The sequence below is a fragment of the Notamacropus eugenii genome, chromosome 3 (genome assembly GCF_028372415.1).
Source record: "Notamacropus eugenii isolate mMacEug1 chromosome 3, mMacEug1.pri_v2, whole genome shotgun sequence".
NCBI classification, from domain to species: Eukaryota; Metazoa; Chordata; class Mammalia; order Diprotodontia; family Macropodidae; genus Notamacropus; species Notamacropus eugenii.
Window position 1 is genome coordinate 229687651 of NC_092874.1, and position 17483 is coordinate 229705133.

General features: G+C 38.4%; 1 protein-coding gene across 1 annotated transcript; it reads left to right on the forward strand.

Moving 5' to 3' along the window:
* Positions 1-11388: 11388 nt before the first annotated feature.
* LOC140531427 (olfactory receptor 10P22-like) lies at positions 11389-12318 on the forward strand. Its single transcript, XM_072650375.1, has one exon. The coding sequence runs from the start codon at positions 11389-11391 to the stop codon at positions 12316-12318; it is 930 nt and encodes a 309-aa protein (XP_072506476.1).
* The last annotated feature ends 5165 nt before the right edge of the window (positions 12319-17483 follow it).

Consider the following 17483-nt stretch of genomic DNA (forward strand, 5'->3'; position numbering starts at 1 on the left):
TTATGTATGTGTCATTTTGCAAAAGACTTCCATAATAGTCATGTTGTGTAAGACTAACTGTATTTTCCTCCGTCCTACCCTGTCCTCCATTTATTCGATTTTCTCATTTGACTTTGTCCCTTCCCAAAAGTGTTTACTTTTAATTACTCCCTTCTCCTATTTGTCCTGTCTTCTATCCTCCCTCTCACCCCACTTGTTCATTGCTCCCCTACTTTCCTGTAGTGCAAGATAGATTTTCATAACAAATTGAGTGAGTATGTTATTTCCTCCTTGAGCCATATGTGAAGAGAATAAACTTCTTTTTTCCCCTCTCACCTCCTCCCTTTTATCTTCCATTGAAAAAGATTTTTCTTATCTCTTTTGTGAGTGATAATTTGCTCCATTCCATTTCTTTATCATCCCAATATGTTCCTCTCTCACCCCTTTATTTTATTTTTATAGATATCATCCCTTCTGATTCAACTCAACCTGTGTTCTCTGTCTATATGTGTGTGTGTGCACGTGTGTTTGTGCTCATGTGTGTATAATCCCTCTACCTACCCAAATACGAGAAAAGTCTCAAAAGTTACAAATATTATCTTTCCATGTAGGAATGTAAATAGTTCATCTTTAGAAAGTCCTTTATGATATCTCCTTCCTGTTTATCTTTTCATGCTTTTCTTGATTCCTGTGTTTGAAAGTCAAATTTTCTCTTCAGTTCTGGTCTTTTAATCAAGAATGTTTGAAAGTCCTCTATATCAATGAGTCACCATTTTCCCTCTGAAGTATTATACTCAGTTTTGCTGGGTAGGTGATTCTTGGTTTTAGTCCTACTTCCTTTGACTTTTGGAATATCCTATTCCAAGCCCTTCAGTCCCTTAATGTAGAAGCTGCCAGATCCTGTGTTAACCTGATTGTATTTCCACAATACTAGAATTGTTTCTTTCTATCTGCTTGCAATCTTTTCTCCTGGACCTGGGAATTCTAAAATTTGGCCACAATATTCCTTGGAATTTCTCTTTTGGGGTCTCTTTCAGGAGGTAATTGTTGGATTCTTACAATATTTATTTTATACTCTGGTTCTACAACATCAGGGAAATTTTCCTTGATAATTTCATGAAAGATAATGTCTAGGCTGCTTTTTTGATCGTGGCTTTCAGGTAGTGTCACAATTTTTAATTGTCTCTCCTGCATCTATTTTTCAGGTCAGTTGTTTCTCCAATGAGATGATTCACATTATCTTCTATTTTTTTCATGTTTTTTGGTTTTGTTTTGTAATTTCTTAGTTTATCATAAAGTCATTAGCTTCCCTCAGCTCTACTCTCATCTTTAAAGCACCATTTTCTTCAGTTAGCTTTTGAACCTCCTTTTTCATTTGGTTAATTCTGGTTTTTAAACCCTTCTTCTCCTCATTGGCTTTTTGGACATCTTTTTCCAATTGAGTTAGCATATTTTTAAAGGTGTTATTTTCTTCAGCATTTTTTTTCTCCTTTAGCAAGCTCTTGGCTCATTTTTTAAGCTCTTACATGGCCTAAGTATATTCATTTGGCAGGTACTGGATGCAGAAGTCTTGACTTCCTCTAACAGTATGTATTATTCTTCCTCATCTGAAAAGATGGAAGGAAATACCTTTTAACCAAGAAAGTAACCTTCTGTGGTCTTATTTTTTCCCCTTTTTTTGAGCATTTTCCCAGCCTGTTACTTGACTTCTGAATCCTTTGTGAAGAGTAGGCCCTAGTGCTGCTCCTCACCTCAGGACCATGCTCAGGGCTGAGATTCACACCAGATGCTCAATTCCCCCAGGGGATTTAGGCTGAGTGCTTCATAAATGGATGCCCACTGCTTCATAAATGGATGCCCACTGCTGCCACCACCCCTGCTGCAGGCACTACTACCACTGCTGCTGCTTGGGACAAGTGCTGTGGGGGTCCTTGCTCCCACATCACCCAGTTTGGAAAGCCCTTTTACTGACCTTTGCACCTTTCTTTGGCACTTGTGAGTTGAGGGGTTTGAGACCTTCCGTGCTGGGGATTCTGCCCCAGAGACTTGCTTCATTCCTGTTCCTCCTGCTGCCATGTGCCCAGGGCTGGACTACACTCTGCTCAGCTTCCTGTGGGACAGACCTTTCCTGTTGGCCTTCCAGGTTACCTTTGGCACAAACTTTCTTTCACTCTGTCATTCTGTGAATTCTGCTGCTCTAGAATTTGTTGAGAGTCATTTTTACAGGTATTTTTAATGAGTTGTGGGGAAAGACCTAGAGAATGTGCGTCTTTCTTCTCCACCATCTTGGCTTGCCCCCCCCCCCCCCTCAGATTCACATTCTTAAGAGCAATGTGGGGTTATGGATTCCTCCCTTTCAATCAAGATAGGAAGACTTGCTTGTCAATCAAATTCTGACTTCTTCAGTCTGTGTTGAGTGTTAACCGATTAAAAGTTGAGATCATATAGAAGACAAGGACCATTAGTTATTTCTCTCTGGTTTGAATTGAGTGCAGTGAGTGTAGAAGGAAACATGAGACTAAAATCAAGGAAGAGCTTTATGACAAGAAGGTTAGTTGTGTCCATAAGCTCACTGCCATTCACCTTTCCAGACTCATTTCAATTTTTCCTCCCACCATGTTTCAGTTGAATTGACTGTTCAACCTCCTATCTTTGTTTTCTCTCAGGATGTACTCCCATGTTGAATGCACTTTGTTCTCATCTTCATCTTTTAGAATTCCTGGTTTCCTTCCAAACTCAGTTGAAATCCCACTTCCTACATCATCTTTTTCCTTATCTTTCCAGCTGCTAGTGCCTTTCCCCTGGCGCACCAAAGTGTCTTCCATTTATTTTGTATACATGTAGATTCTGTCTCCCTATAGAAATATAACCTCCTTATTGGCAAGGATTGTGCCATTTTCTTTTGTCTTTGTATCCCCGGCATCTGGCACAGTGTCTGGCAAGTAGTAAGTGCTTAATATTTTCTTGCTATTCAAGGTAAAGATGCCATGTGAAAGGTGCAGAGGACTCTGCTTTCCCACTTTTGCTATAACAATAATTTAACAAGAAACCAGATCAAGCAATAACCCCTAAATACAAAGTGACCCTTCAGCAATCTTATTCATCCAATCTAGGATAAAAGAGAAAGAAGAGTAGAAGGTAAGAGTCCTGGAAGACGAAACAGTCCAAAAGTTTTCTACTCAGGTGAGTTCCAGAAGTGCCCTTACTGGCAAAACTCCAGCATTAGAGTGAATATGTAGCAGGAGCAGAGTTGTCCTGAGAGGCACAGAAGAGGCAGGATGCTGAACTTGGTAGCCTCAGAAGGGAGAGAAGACCATCCAGTGTCATGAATAGGGATAGTCACCTACAGAGCACTGACCTCATAGTGGGAATGAAAGAGGAAGTGGCCTAAGGAGGTGATTTTAAAAAAAAGAAAGAAGGGGAAATATATTTGGGAAAAATAAGGAGATAGGGGAGGAAACTAACTATCTCACATAGCCAGGGAGTGATGATGAAGAGTCTATAAATATGGAGGAAGGAAGGGGGAATGTGTGATGTAAATCTTACTTTCATCTGAACTGGACAATAGAGGGTTTAACACGGTTTAACACACACAAACACACACCCACAGAGTTTTAGTGCACAAATATATTCACCTCAATGGGGAAATATCAGAATAGCAAGGAAATGGGGTGGTTTAGAAGCAATGTGGGGATGGTCTAAGCAAAATTAAATCTAGTGTGGTTGTGATGGATCATGAAGAGGAAATAAAGAGAAAAAAAGAATAAGAATTTGAGTTGGGGACTAGATAAGAGGAAGAGAAGAGGACTAGTGGGGCAGAGAGATCACTTCAGTTACAGATCACTAGGTGTTAAGCAAACTCCTCTTTTTACCACCTTCTTTGTAAGGAGAAGGTGTGGCATAGAGAAAAGAAAAAAAGACTAAGAGAAGAGGATGGAAGGAAATACACAATTTATATTTCTAACCACAAATATGAATGAAAGGAAGTCACCTACAAAATGAACAGAGCCCAAAAAGTTGTTTACAAGAAACACATAGACTCACACAGAACTATACTAAGGGCCTGGGTGAAAATTTTATTTTGCTTCAGGTGAATTTGATTTAATTCTTTCAGGTGTATTTTTAAAAAGCAACAATAATAAGCATTTTTTCAGACAAAGCAAGAGTATAAATAGACAGGATTAAAAGAGATATACAGGTAAATTTCATTCTACTTCAATTCTCCATGAGTAAGGAATAAATATCACTATTTAATACGTGAAGAGACACCTAGATTTAGCAAGGTGGTGATGTGGATAGAATGCTAGACTGGGAGTCAGGAATACTGAGAATTCAAATCTGATCTTAGGCACCCACTAGCTATGCAACTCTGAGTAAGTTTCTTCTTCTTTTTTTAAATTTATTTATTTAACTTTTCAACATTCATTTCCACAACATTTTGGGTTCCAAAATTTCCCCCCATTTCTCCCCTCCCTTCACCCCAAAACACTGAGCATTCTAGTTGCCCCTATCAGCAATCTGCCCTCTCTTCTAACATCCCTCCCTTCCCTTATCCTCATCTTCTCTTTTGTCCTGTAGGGCAAGATAACTTTCTATACCCCATTACCTGTATTTTTATTTCCTAGTTGCAAGAACAATACTCAACAGTTGTTCCTAAAATTTTGAGTTCCAACTTCTCCCTATCCCTCCCTCCCCACCCATTCCCTTTGGGAGGGCAAGTAATTCAATATAGGCCATATCTGTGTAGTTTTGCAAATGACTTCCATAATAGTCGTGTTGTGTAAGATTAACTATATTTCCCTCCATCCTATTCTGCTCCCCATTGCTTCTATTCTCTCTTTTCATCCTGTCCCTCCCCAACAGTGTTCCCCTGCTCTCCCTTCCATCATCGCCCCCTTATCCTTTTCTCCCCCACTTTCCTGTATTGTAAGAGAGGTTTTCATACCAAAATGAGTGTGCATTTTATTCCTTCCTTTAGTTGAATGTGATGAGAGTAAGTTTCATGTTTTTTCTCTTACCTCCCCTCTTCATCCCTCCACTGAAAAGTCTTTTACTTGCCTCTTTTCTGAGAGATAATTTGCCCCATTCCATTTCTCCCTTTCTCCGCCTAATATATTTCTCTCTCACCGCTTAATTTCATTTTTTTAAGATATGATCCCATCCTATTCAATTCACCCTGTGCTCTCTGTCTCTGTCTCTCTCTCTGTCTCAGTCTGTGTGTGTGTGTGTGTGTGCGTGTGTGTGTTTAATCCCACCAACTACCCAGATACTGAAAAAAGTTTCAAGAGTTACAAATATTGTTTTTCCATGTAGGAATGTAAATAGTTCAACTTTAGTAAAGTCCCTTATGACTTCTCTTTGCTGTTTACCTTTCATGCTTCTCTTGATTCTTGTGTTTGAAAGTCAAATTTTCTTTTCAGCTCTGGTCTTTTCAGCAAGAATGCTTGAAAGTCCTCTGTGTCATTGAAAGACCATTTCTTCCCCTGAAGTATTATACTCGCTTTTGCTGGGTAGGTGATTCTTGGTTTTAGTCCTAGTTCCTTTGACTTCTGGAATATCATATTCCAAGCCCTTTGACCCCTTAATGTAGAAGCTGCTAGATCTTGTGTTATCCTGATTGTATTTCTACAATACTTGAATTGTTTCTTTCTAGCTGCTTGCAATATTTTCTCCTTGGCCAGGGAACTCTGGAATTTGACCACAATGTTCCTAGGTGTTTCTCTTTTTGGATCTCTTTCAGGAGGTGATCAATGGATTCTTTCAATATTTATTTTGCCCCCTGGTTCTACAATATCAGGGCAGTTTTCCTTGACAATTTCAGGAAAGATGATGTGTAGGCTTTTTTTTTTGATCAAGGCTTTCAGGTAGTCCCATAATTTTTAAATTGTCTCTCCTGTATCTGTTTTCCAGGTCAGTTGTTTTTTCCAATGAGATATTTCACATTATCTTCCATTTTTTTATTCTTTTGATTTTGTTTTGTGATTTCTTGGTTTCTCATAAACTCATTAGCCTACATCTGTTCCATTCTAATTTTTGAAGAACTCTTTTTTTCAATGAGCTTTTGAACCTCCTATTCCATTTGGTAAATTCTGCTTTTGAAAGCATTCTTCTCCTCATTGGCTTTTTGAACCTCTTTTGCCAATTGAGTTAGCCTATTTTTCAAGGTGTTATTTTCTTCAGCATTTTTTGGGTCTCCTTCAGCAAGGTGTTGACCTGTTTTTCATGCTTTTCTTGTATCTCTCTCATTTATCTTCCCAGTTTTTCCTCCACGTTTCTTACTTGATTTTCGAAATCCTTTTTGAGCTCTTCCGTGGTATGAGACCATTGAATATTTATTTTGGATGTTTGGGATACAGAAGACTTGACTTTTATGTCTTTCCCTGATAGTAAGCATTGTTCTTCCTCATCTGAAAAGATTGGAGGAGATATCTGTTCATCAAGAAAGTAACCCTCTATAGTCTTATGTTTTTTTTCCATTTTGGGGGGCATTTTCCCAACCAGTTACTTAACTTTTGTGTCCTTTGTCAAGAGGAGGGTATACTCTGGGGACCTGTAAAATATCGGTTCCTCCAAGGTGGCACAATCAAACATGTACTGGCCTGGGCACAGGGAAGGATTTTTGTGCCCAAAATCCTGGCTAAGTTTCTTACTGTCTGATAGCCTCTGTTTTCTAATTTATAAAATCTGGATAATAATATAACCTACTTTTCAGGGTTGTTATGAGAGGTGAATGAGATAATATCTGTAAAGTGCTTAGCACAGTTCTTGACTTGTAAGTGATATTTCTTCCCTTCCTGTCTATCTAGCTACATTGAATGGTATAACATCTGAATACTTCTGGGCAGGTTGATGTTCGATAGCTAGGTGGTGCAGTGAGTAGAGTGTTTTATTTGCTGTGTAACCTTAGGTTACTCACTTAACCTCTGTCTGCCTCAATTTCCTTATTTGAAAAGTAGGAATAATAAAAGTACAATCCTACCTCAGAGACATTTGTGCTTCTCTTCGAGATCACTGCAATAAAATGAGTCACATCAATTATTGAGTTTTCCAGTGTGTATTTATTTATACTATAAATTGTCTATTAAGTTTGAAGTGGTATTATGTCTAAAAAAGTCAACATGCCTATCAATTAAAAATAATAAATTGCTAAAAATCACCACTAAATTTCATCTGAGGCTTCAGGAAATTGTAATCTTTTTGTTGGTAGACGTTTTCTAGATATTGATGGCTGCTGACTGATTAGGATGGTGGTTGCTGAACATTGAATTTCTTAAAATAAGGCTGCAACAAAGTTTGTTCCATCAATTAACTCTTCCTTTCACTTGAACACTTAGAGTTATTTGTAGGGTTCTTAATTAGTCTAATTTCAGTATTGTTGTATCTCACGAAATAGGGAGAACAGAGGAGAATGAGAGATGGGGTAATAACTGGTCTGTGAAGCAGTCAGAACAAAGAACATTCATCAATTAAGTTCAGTGTCTTACATGGACATGGTTTATGGTACAATTACAATAGCAACCTCAAAGATCACTGATCATAGATCATCATAACAGGTACAATAATAATGAAAAAAGTTTGAAATATTATAAGAGTCAGCAAAAGATGACACAGTGCCATGATGTAAGCCCATGGTGTTGGGAAAATGACACCAATAGCCTTGTAACACAGGGTTGCCAGAAACTGTCAATTTATGAAAAATTCAATATTTGCCACATGAAATAAAGCTAAGTGCAGTAAAATGAAGTATGCCTGTATATACCACCCTTGATAAAAAAGGTAATATTTGCAAAATGCCTTACTAACTTTAAGGGGCAATATAAATTCTTGTTATTATTCTTATTTCAAGGAGAAACATAAGAGGGATGTGTAACTATACCCCTTTCTTAGATAAATCTAACGAAAAGATAAATAACAAGAAAGGTAAAGACCTGAACAGAATTTTCGAAAAGTTCAATATGAAAACTCTCTTTTGGCTTCTGAACTTAAGCAGACAAGTTTCTTTCTCTGGGCGGTTGGTGCCACAGCAACTAGAGTGCTAGATGGATCTGGAATCAGGAAGCCTGAAGTTCAAATGCTATCTCAGCCATGAACTGGCTGTATGACTCTATCCAAATCACTTTATTTCTCAGCACCAGGTCCCTGAACTGTAAAACTGGGATAATAAAAATGGCAGTTATATAATAATTCTGCAGATTTTTAAATAGTAATATATGTTAAATACATTTTTTATTTTAAAGATTTGTAATAGATTACAGTAGCAAACATTCTAACCTACATCCGAGATGACCTGCTGGCACAAGTGCTTAGATTTGTTTATTTTTTTAAATTAATTTTATTTATTTTTAGTGTTCTACAATCACTACCACATAACGTAGATCCCCTCCTCCTCCTTCTATCCTCCCTCCCTTCCCAAGATGGCATAAATTTTATATAGGTTCTACACATAAATACCTATTAAATACATTTTCGCTATAGTCATGCTGTATGAAAGAATTAAAATGAATGGGAGAAATCATATAAGAAATCAAAGCATAATACACACACACACAAAAATGATCAGCTACATTCTGCGATTGAATTCCATAGTTTTTTCTCTGGATGTGGAAGGCATTTTGCCTTAAGAGACCATTGGGAATCTTTTTAAATCCTTGCATTTCAATGAAGTTCCAAGTCTACCAAAAAAACTCTCTCACTCTGTGATTGTTGCTGTGCAAAAAGTTCTCCTGGTTCTGCTCCTTTCACTCAGCATCAGAACATATAAATATTTCCAGTACTATCTTAAGTCTTCCTGTTCATCATTTCTTACAGTACAATAGTATTTCATTGCATTCATATACCATAATTTATTCAGCCATTCCCCAATTGATTGACATTTCCTTGATTTCCAGTTTTGGGCCACCACAAAGAGGGTTGTTATAAATACTTTTGTACATGTGGGACCCCTTGCAATTTGTAAGATCTTTTGGGGATACAGTTATAGGAACGATATTGCTGGATCAAAGGCTATGCGTATTTTTGTAGCCCTTTGGACATAGTTCCAAATTGCTCTCCAGAATGGTTTGATCAGCTTACAGCTCCACCAACAGTGAATTAGTGTTCCAACTCTCCCACATCCTCTCCAACATTTATCATCTTCCTATTCTGTCATGTTTGCCAATCTAATAGGTGTGATGTGATACTTCAGAACTGTTTTGACTTGCATCTCTCTAACCAAAAGCAATTTAGAGAATTTTTTCATGTGACTATAGATATCTTTAATTTCTTCCTCTGAAAACTGCATGTTCATATCCTTTGATCATTTATCAATTGGGCAACGACTTGTATTCTTGTACATTTGCCTCAGTTCTCCGTATATTCTGAAAATGAGGCCCTTATCACAGACATTAGCTGCAAAAATTCTTTCTCAGTTTTCTGCATCCATGTGAATCTTGGTTGCTTTGGATTTGGTTGTTACAAAACTTTTCAGTTTAATGTAATCAAAATTATCCATCTTTCACTTCATAATTCTCTCTATCTCTTCTTTAGTCAAAAATTCTTCCCTTCTCCATAAATCTGATAAATACACTATTTCTTACTCCTCCAGCTTGTCCATGGTGTCAGTCTTTATACCTAGATCGCTTACCAATTTGGACTTTATTCTTGTGCATGGTGTCAGGCATGGGTCTATGCCTAGTTTCCACCACATGTTTATCCACTTTTCCAGCAATTTTTGTCAAACAGTGAGTTCTTATCACAGAACCTGGGGTCCTTAGTTTTATCAAATAGGAGGTTGTTATGTTCCTTGCCCACCGTGTCTTGAGTACTTAGCCTATTTCACTCATCTACCCTTCTGTTTCTTGGCCATTACCAAGTGGTTTTGATAACTGCTGCTTTATAATACAATTTGAGATCTGGTAGAGCTAGGCCACCTTCCTTAGCATTTCTTTGCATTAGTCCCTTTGATATTCTGGAACTTTTGTTCTTCCAGATGAATTTTGATATTATTCTATCCACCCCTAGAAAATAATTATCTGATAGTTTAATTGGTATGGCACTAAATAAGTAAATTAATTTAGGTAGAATTATCTTATTATATTGGCTCAGCCTACCCATGAGCAAATGATGTTTCTCCACTTACTTAAATCTGACTTTATTTGTGTGAAAAATGTCTGGTGGTTGTGTCCATATAGTTCCTGGGTTTGTTTTAGCAGGTAAACTCCCAAATATTTTTTAGTGTCTACCCTAGCTGTAAATTGGATTTCTCTTTCTATCTCTTGCTGTAACAACTCTCCATATTCTTAATGTGGGGTTGTCACATCTTCCCTTTGCAACAAGAGAGGAAGCCTTGTTTGTCAATCAAATTCTGAATGCTTCAGTCTGCATGAATATTAACTGCCTCAAGCCTGAAGGGACGAAAACTAGGTGATTTCCACTGTGACCTGTATGCATGCATCTTGGGAATCTAGATCTCTTTAGCAACCTGCAAAGGAAATTACCTTGGAATCACTGCTTAACAATGGTATGTATTTCCGGACCTCCATTTCTCTACAAAATTAAGATATTCCCTCTATCCTCTAATCGTTTCAGTGGGGTTGGGGTGAGAAAGATGAGATTGAGGTGTCTTCTGACCCAAATCTCTGTACCTGCTTTGCAGGGAACTCAGACAGTAGAAGGAACTGAGTAGCTAATGTTTACTTCTCATTAGGAAGGTCAGGGCTAAGGGCAAAGTTTCCCTTCTCACATTTCTTCTTTCCTGTAGACTACAGCCTGATCTCCCTTTGTCATGCTCTCCACTCTGGGGATCAGACTCCCTATCTGCTTTAGTTCAGGGATAGTAAATCACAGAAACACATGGGAATGGCTGCTTGCAACTGTTACCTCTAATAGGGGCTCTGGGAGGGACACCCATGGGTGATGGAGATCATATTTGAAGGTTAAAATTTCTCAATTTCTTTCTCTTTGTCTTCTGTTTCACTCTCTCTGCCCCAAAGTGTTCCTCTGCTCTCTCCATTCTCTTTGCGCTCTCTCTCTCTCTCTCTCTCTCTCTCTCTCTCTCTCTTTTTCTATTCTCTCTCCCTTCTCTGCATAAAATTTTCCTGTATATGTCTATATCTGTTCACATTGTCAGTTACCCTGAAAACTCAAAGACTGAGGTTTTTGCCCACACAACTGAGGGCTTTGTAACATAGAAAGAACCAAACCATATTGATGTTATATACAGCAACCTGCAACCAGGGTATATTTTGCATTTTTCTTCTGATAAGTTAAAAAATTTATTTTATATATTTCTGCCCTTCCATCACAATCTACACCCTTGGGAAGTTATTGTTTTCTCTAATCTGTATCTCTCTTAATGAACCAGTTTGTTTTTTGCTTTGGGACTACTAACTACTCTCCTTTGGTTCAGTTCTGAGATGCAGATTTAGGGACATGGATGATGCTAACGGGACAGCAGTGACTGAGTTTATTTTGTTGGGATTCTCATATTTGGGGACCTACCAGAGTGCCCTGTTTTGGGGAGTGCTCTTTGTCTACCTGGTCACCTTGCTGGGAAACTCCCTGATCATCACCGTTACCCTGCTGGACCCAGCCCTGAGTACTCCCATGTATTTTTTCCTTCGACATCTCTCTATGATAGAGATCCTCTACACTACAACTATTGTGCCTAGGATGCTGATTGATCTCTTCTCCTCACATCCTGCCATGTCTCCTGCCAGCTGCTTCACTCAGATGTACTTTTTTATCCTCTTTGGCATTGCTGAATGCTGCCTGCTCACTGCCATGGCCTATGACCGTTATGCTGCCATTTGTCGGCCCCTGCATTATGCCATGTTGATGAATTGGCAGGTATGTGTGGGTATGGTGGGTGCTTCCTATCTGATGGGCATTATAACAACCACCACCCACTCCTTATTCATCTTTACCTTGCCCTTTCAAGGCACCAACCATGTTCACCACTTTCTATGTGACAATTTGGCTCTTTTGAGTCTGACAAGTGGAGACACATTCAGGGGGGAGGTTGCAAATCTTGTTCTCACCCTCCTCTTTATCATGACTCCCTTTGCTCTGATCCTGTTTTCCTATGTTCGAATTCTCATTACCATCCTTGGAGTAGCCTCTGCTCAGGGCCGCCAAAAAGTCTTCTCTACCTGCTCTTCCCACTTACTGGTTGTTACACTCTTCTTTGGGAGTGCCACTATTGCCTATATGCAACCGGGAGCCAGTGCTACGCAGGACAAGGACCAAACCCTCTCCCTTTTCTACACAGTTGTAACCCCCAAGCTCAACCCTTTTATCTATACCCTGAGGAACAAGGAGGTGATGGGAGCCTTGAGGCGCAAGGTAACAAAACATCTTTGAAGTCCTTGCCTGGTCTAGTGGTTTGCTTGGGTTCCTTTTTTGATGAGTTGAGAGATGCTTCCTGATCTTTAAACAAAAAAAAGCATACTTTTGAAATACTAAACTTTTTTGTTTTTTCTTCTATCCCTTGACTCCACTCCTGCCCTCCACTAAAGGGGAAAAAAAATACAAAATCCTGGTTACAATCTGTATAGTCAAGGAAAACAAATTTCTAAATCAATTTTGCCCCAAAGTCAGTCTTTTTCTGCATAATTAGCTTGTCTCACCACCAAGACTTGATCTTTTCAAAAGGAGGGGGGCCTGAGCCCCTAGATCTTTTGTACAGTAAGGAGACTCCCAGAGGATTATGATTGAGATGGGCCTGGTCTTTCAGAAGGCCTTCTTCCTTTTGTGAAGGTCCCAGGAATCTGTCAGCTTTCATCTAAGATCGTGATCTGGTAGCTGTTTTCAGGTTTCTGTTTCAAGTGGAGGCTAAATGACTACTTTGGAGGAATATTCAGGTATGGATTGGACTAAAGGGACTAGGAAGTATTTGTCTGCAGGACATAAACATGTCCTAGTTTTACTTCTCTATTTCAGAACTGTGGCTGTTCTTTAATTTCAACTTTCTAAGTATTTTCTTTGATTTTTCAGGATTTTGAGTTGAATGTTTACTTGGAGCTTTTTGATTAGTTGCTTTGCAGATTATCTTAGAGGCATGGACAGGTCATTATTCCAATCTTTCCGTCTTCAGATTAAGAAAGAGCTTAGAGATATATATTTTCCATTAACGTTGCTTTGTCTTAATCACAAAATTTTTGCTATTATAAGGTTGCCATTTGCTTTGATGAAATTATCTATTATTCTGTGATTTGTCCTTTGACCTCTGAAGAGTGTTGATTTTGTTAGACAAAAATTCCACTGTATACTTAATAGACTACAGTGTGTTATAAATAGAACTTTATATGCACTGGAAAATCAAGTGATTTGTGTGACTAACTGTTGCAATAATTGCTTTTTGCTGTTATCTAGAAGTGAAAACCCAAATATCTCTGAGATAGCATTATACAATTGTTATTCCTACATTTAAAATGAGTAAATTAAGGCAGATAGAGATTAAGTGACTACTATAAGGTCACACAGAAAATAAATGCCTTAGGCTGGATGTGAACTGAGGTCTTCCCACTGGACTACCCAGCTACCTAACACCTGTTTGTCTAGAAGTATTCAGATGCTATACCATTCAGTGCAACTAGATAGATCGGAATGGAAAAAATAAAAATTGATTAATTACCAATTACAAGTCAAGAACTGTTCTAAGCACCTTATAGTTATTATCTCATTTCCCTCTAATAACAACTCTGGAAAGTAGGTGATATTATTATCCCGACATTTGTAAAAGAGTAAATAGAGGCAAGGACACATTAAGAATCTTGCCCAGGATCACACAGTTAGTAGGTGTCTCTAAGACCAGATTTGGACTCTAGTCTTCCTGACCCCAGGTCTAGTGTTCTATCCAGAGGCAGCACAGAGCTACTTCTAGCTGCCTCTTCATGTACTAAGTAGTGATATTGATTCATTTTTCACAGTGATTTGAAATAGAATGAAGTTCCCTGTTTACCTTGTAATGCTGTCTATTTTTAATCTTCTTTTTTTTCTGAAATCAAGAGTACTACCTTTGCTTTTTTAAATTCACCAGGAATAAACAAAATGAAATTCACCTGAAGCAGAATTGAATTTTCACCCAAATGTTAGTATAATTCGGTATGAGTTTATGTGTTTCTTGTAAATAACTCATTGGACTCAGTTTTCTAAACTATATTCTACCTTCTCCCATTTTGTGGGTGAGTTCATCACATTCATTTTTGTGATTATCATTATCATTTACATATTTCCATCCATCTTTTTCTCTTACTCTTTTCTTTCCTTTCTTGCCCCGCACCCTCTCTTTACAGAAAGTGGTAAAAAGAGGAATTTCCTTAACATTCAGTGATCTTTAATTGAAGTGATCTCTTTGACCCAATCACTGCTCCTCTTTTCTTCCTCTTATTTAGTCCCCAACTCAAATTCTTATTCTTTCTTTCTCGTGAATTTCCTCTTCATGATCCATAACATCCACACTGGATTTTGTTTCACTTGGACAATCGCCATATTGTCTGTAAACAGTCCCTCCCGATATTCCCTGCTAAGGTGAATGTATTTGTGCACCAAAACTCTGAGTGTGTGTGTGTGTGTGTGTGTGTGTGTGTGTGTGTGTGTGTGTGTGTGACAGAGAGAGAGAGAGAAAGAGAGAGAGAGGGAGGGAAGGAGGGAGGGAGAGAGAGACACTACGTTAAACCCTTTATTGTCCAGTTCAGTTGAAAGTGAGGTTCATATCACACTTTCCTCTTATCTCCCTCCATATTCATCATCATCCCCTGATTATGTGAGATACTAAGTTCCCTCCACTATCTCCTCGTTGTTTCTCTAATATATTTTCCTTCTCATCTTTTTCCTTAAGAGTATTCTTTTTAAGTCACCTCCTTAGGCCACTTCTTTCATTTTGACTTTGAGGTCTTCTCTTCCCGCCTTTTCTGTGCCCCCTCAGGGTAACTAGTTATTCACTCGACTGCTGGAGTTTGCCCAGTCAGGGCCCTTCTAGGACCTCTTTAAGCTGAAAACTTTTGGACTGTTTTCTCTTCCAGAGCTCTTATCTTCTGCTCATTTTTTTCTTTTACCTTGGTTTGGACGAATCAGCTTCCTGAAGAATCACTTTGGATTTAGGGGTTATTGATTGATCTGCTGCTCTTGTTAAATCATCACTGGAATAAACTTGGAAGAGTTGAGTCCTCTGCACCTTTCATATGACCATCTTTACCTGGAATAGCAAGAAAGCATTGCACATTTATTATATGCCAGACACAGTGCCAGATGCTGGACATACAAAAACAAAAGAAATGACACAATCCCTACCAAAAGGAAGGTTTTATTTCTATAGGAGATAGAATATATGTCTATAGAAACTAAATAGAAATTACGTTGGTGAGCCAGAGCAAAGGTACTAGCAGCTGGAAAGATCAGGAAATAGATCATGTAGGAAATAGGACAAACTGAATTTCAAAGGAAACTAGGAATTCTAAAAGATGAAGATGAGAACAAAGTGCATTCCAACATGAGAATACATCCTGGGAAAAAAGAAAGAGAGGAGATTGAACAGTCAATTTAACTGCAACATTGTGGGAGAAAAAAATGAAATGAGTAATAAGTCTGAAAACATGAATGACAGTCAGATGGTAGAGCTTCTTATCATAAAGCTCTTCCTTAATTTTAGCCACATACATCCTCCTACATACACAATACTCAATTCAAAGTAGAGAGAAATGACTAAGGGTCCTTGTCTTTCATATGATCTCCTTTCTGAGGCTTGAGAAATATTCACAATTCAGGATTCCCCCATATAATATCTGGAAAGCACTTAGAATATAGTAGATGCTTACAAAATGTTTGCATCTTTCCTTTTACAATAAATGAGCCAAACAGTTATTGACATCAAAAAACATATTTCCTTGACTTTCATGGTGTGAGAAAGACTGACCAGTGCTTGTAAATGTAGGCAGTGTCACTCTGGTCATGTGGTTGCCTTCTCTGGCTCTGTGATTAATGACGATGCACATATGCTAACAACTGGAACTGCATGTTCCAAGTTCACCTTCAACAAGACCTGGCCATACTAGAAGAGACAGAGTTGTACTTGGTCCCCTCTGGACAGCAGATCAAAGCCATCCCAAGTCAAGGATCAAGGAGGGAGGTATAGCACAATTACCAAAAGAAGAAAGAATGTATTTAAATTTTTAATGTATCTATGTAATGCTATTATGTGCCAAGAAATGTGTTAAGAATAGATATAAAAACAAAGGGGAAATAGTCTCTATCTTTAAAGATCTTACATTCCTCTGAGGTAAATCACGAGGCACACATATATGGAAAGACAATGTATAGTGGAAGTAATTTCAGGGAGAAAACATCAATGACTGGGGGTGAAAGATTGTTAAAGATATAATGTAAAACATCATCACCCTCAAACTAATTCTTGTTCACAGCTGAGGATTCTAAGAGACAGAAATGAAGGAGTACACTCCAGACATAGGAACCAAACTGGAAAGCAGGAGAAAATTAGAGACTGTACCCTCATGTCTGGGAGAAGCAAATAGACCAGTTTGGCTACAACATAGAGTCCATGGTAGAGAGCAATGTTTATTTCCTCTAAAAAAACAGGTTGGAGCCAAATTGTGAATGACCTTAAATACCAAACGCAGGAGTTGGTATTTTATCCTAAAAACAAAAGGGAGCCACTAAAGGTTCTTCAGCAAAGGAGTGACATGTTCAAACCTATGGCTAAAGTGAGCTACATGGCACACTGAATAGAGTACCAGCCCAATAATCAAGAAGACCTGAGTTCAGATCCAGTATTAGACACTTTCTAGCTATGTAATCACAGCCAAGTCATTCAAACCCAAGAAGCTCCAAAAAGAAATTGTCTGTGAGTCTAAGAAATGATCTGAGGGTTCACAAAATAACAGTGACCAGGATATCATTGGGATGATCTTTTTAGATAGGGCAAATTGAGATAGAGAAAAATTTAGGTCACATCTGCTGATGCCAGAACCAAGGGAGCTAGACACAGGCTGTAGAACCATCCTAGTTCACATTAGGACTCAGAACTTCCTGGAGTTAATGACTGCAAAAGGACAGATCTGGACAGGGAATGTTCATTTCCTAGTGATGATGGAAATCAGAGGAGCTGGACAGAAGCCACCTAAACAAGACTTACCTCCTCATTTGGATCAAGTCAAATTATGCATCTCTTCCAGTAAAATCTAAGTTCCTTAAAGGAGACCTTGTTATATCTGTGTCTCAGTTCCCTCAAACCCTTTTTATGATGACTTCCACATAATAAATACTTAATAAATGCTTCTTCAACTAACTAGAATACTCCCTGTTCCTGGGAAATTATTTTCAGCTTATTTTCATGTAGTTATGACCACCAAAGCAATTGCTGTCACTGAGCACAGTCAATGGAATGCCTAACCACAGAAGAAAGGGAGGGCTCCATTTTAAAGTTCTAGTGCAGAGAGGGGTCCCAAGCCCACAGGCAGTGATGCCTGAGGTGTGTAAAAACTAGTAAATCATACTCAAACTAAATTGGG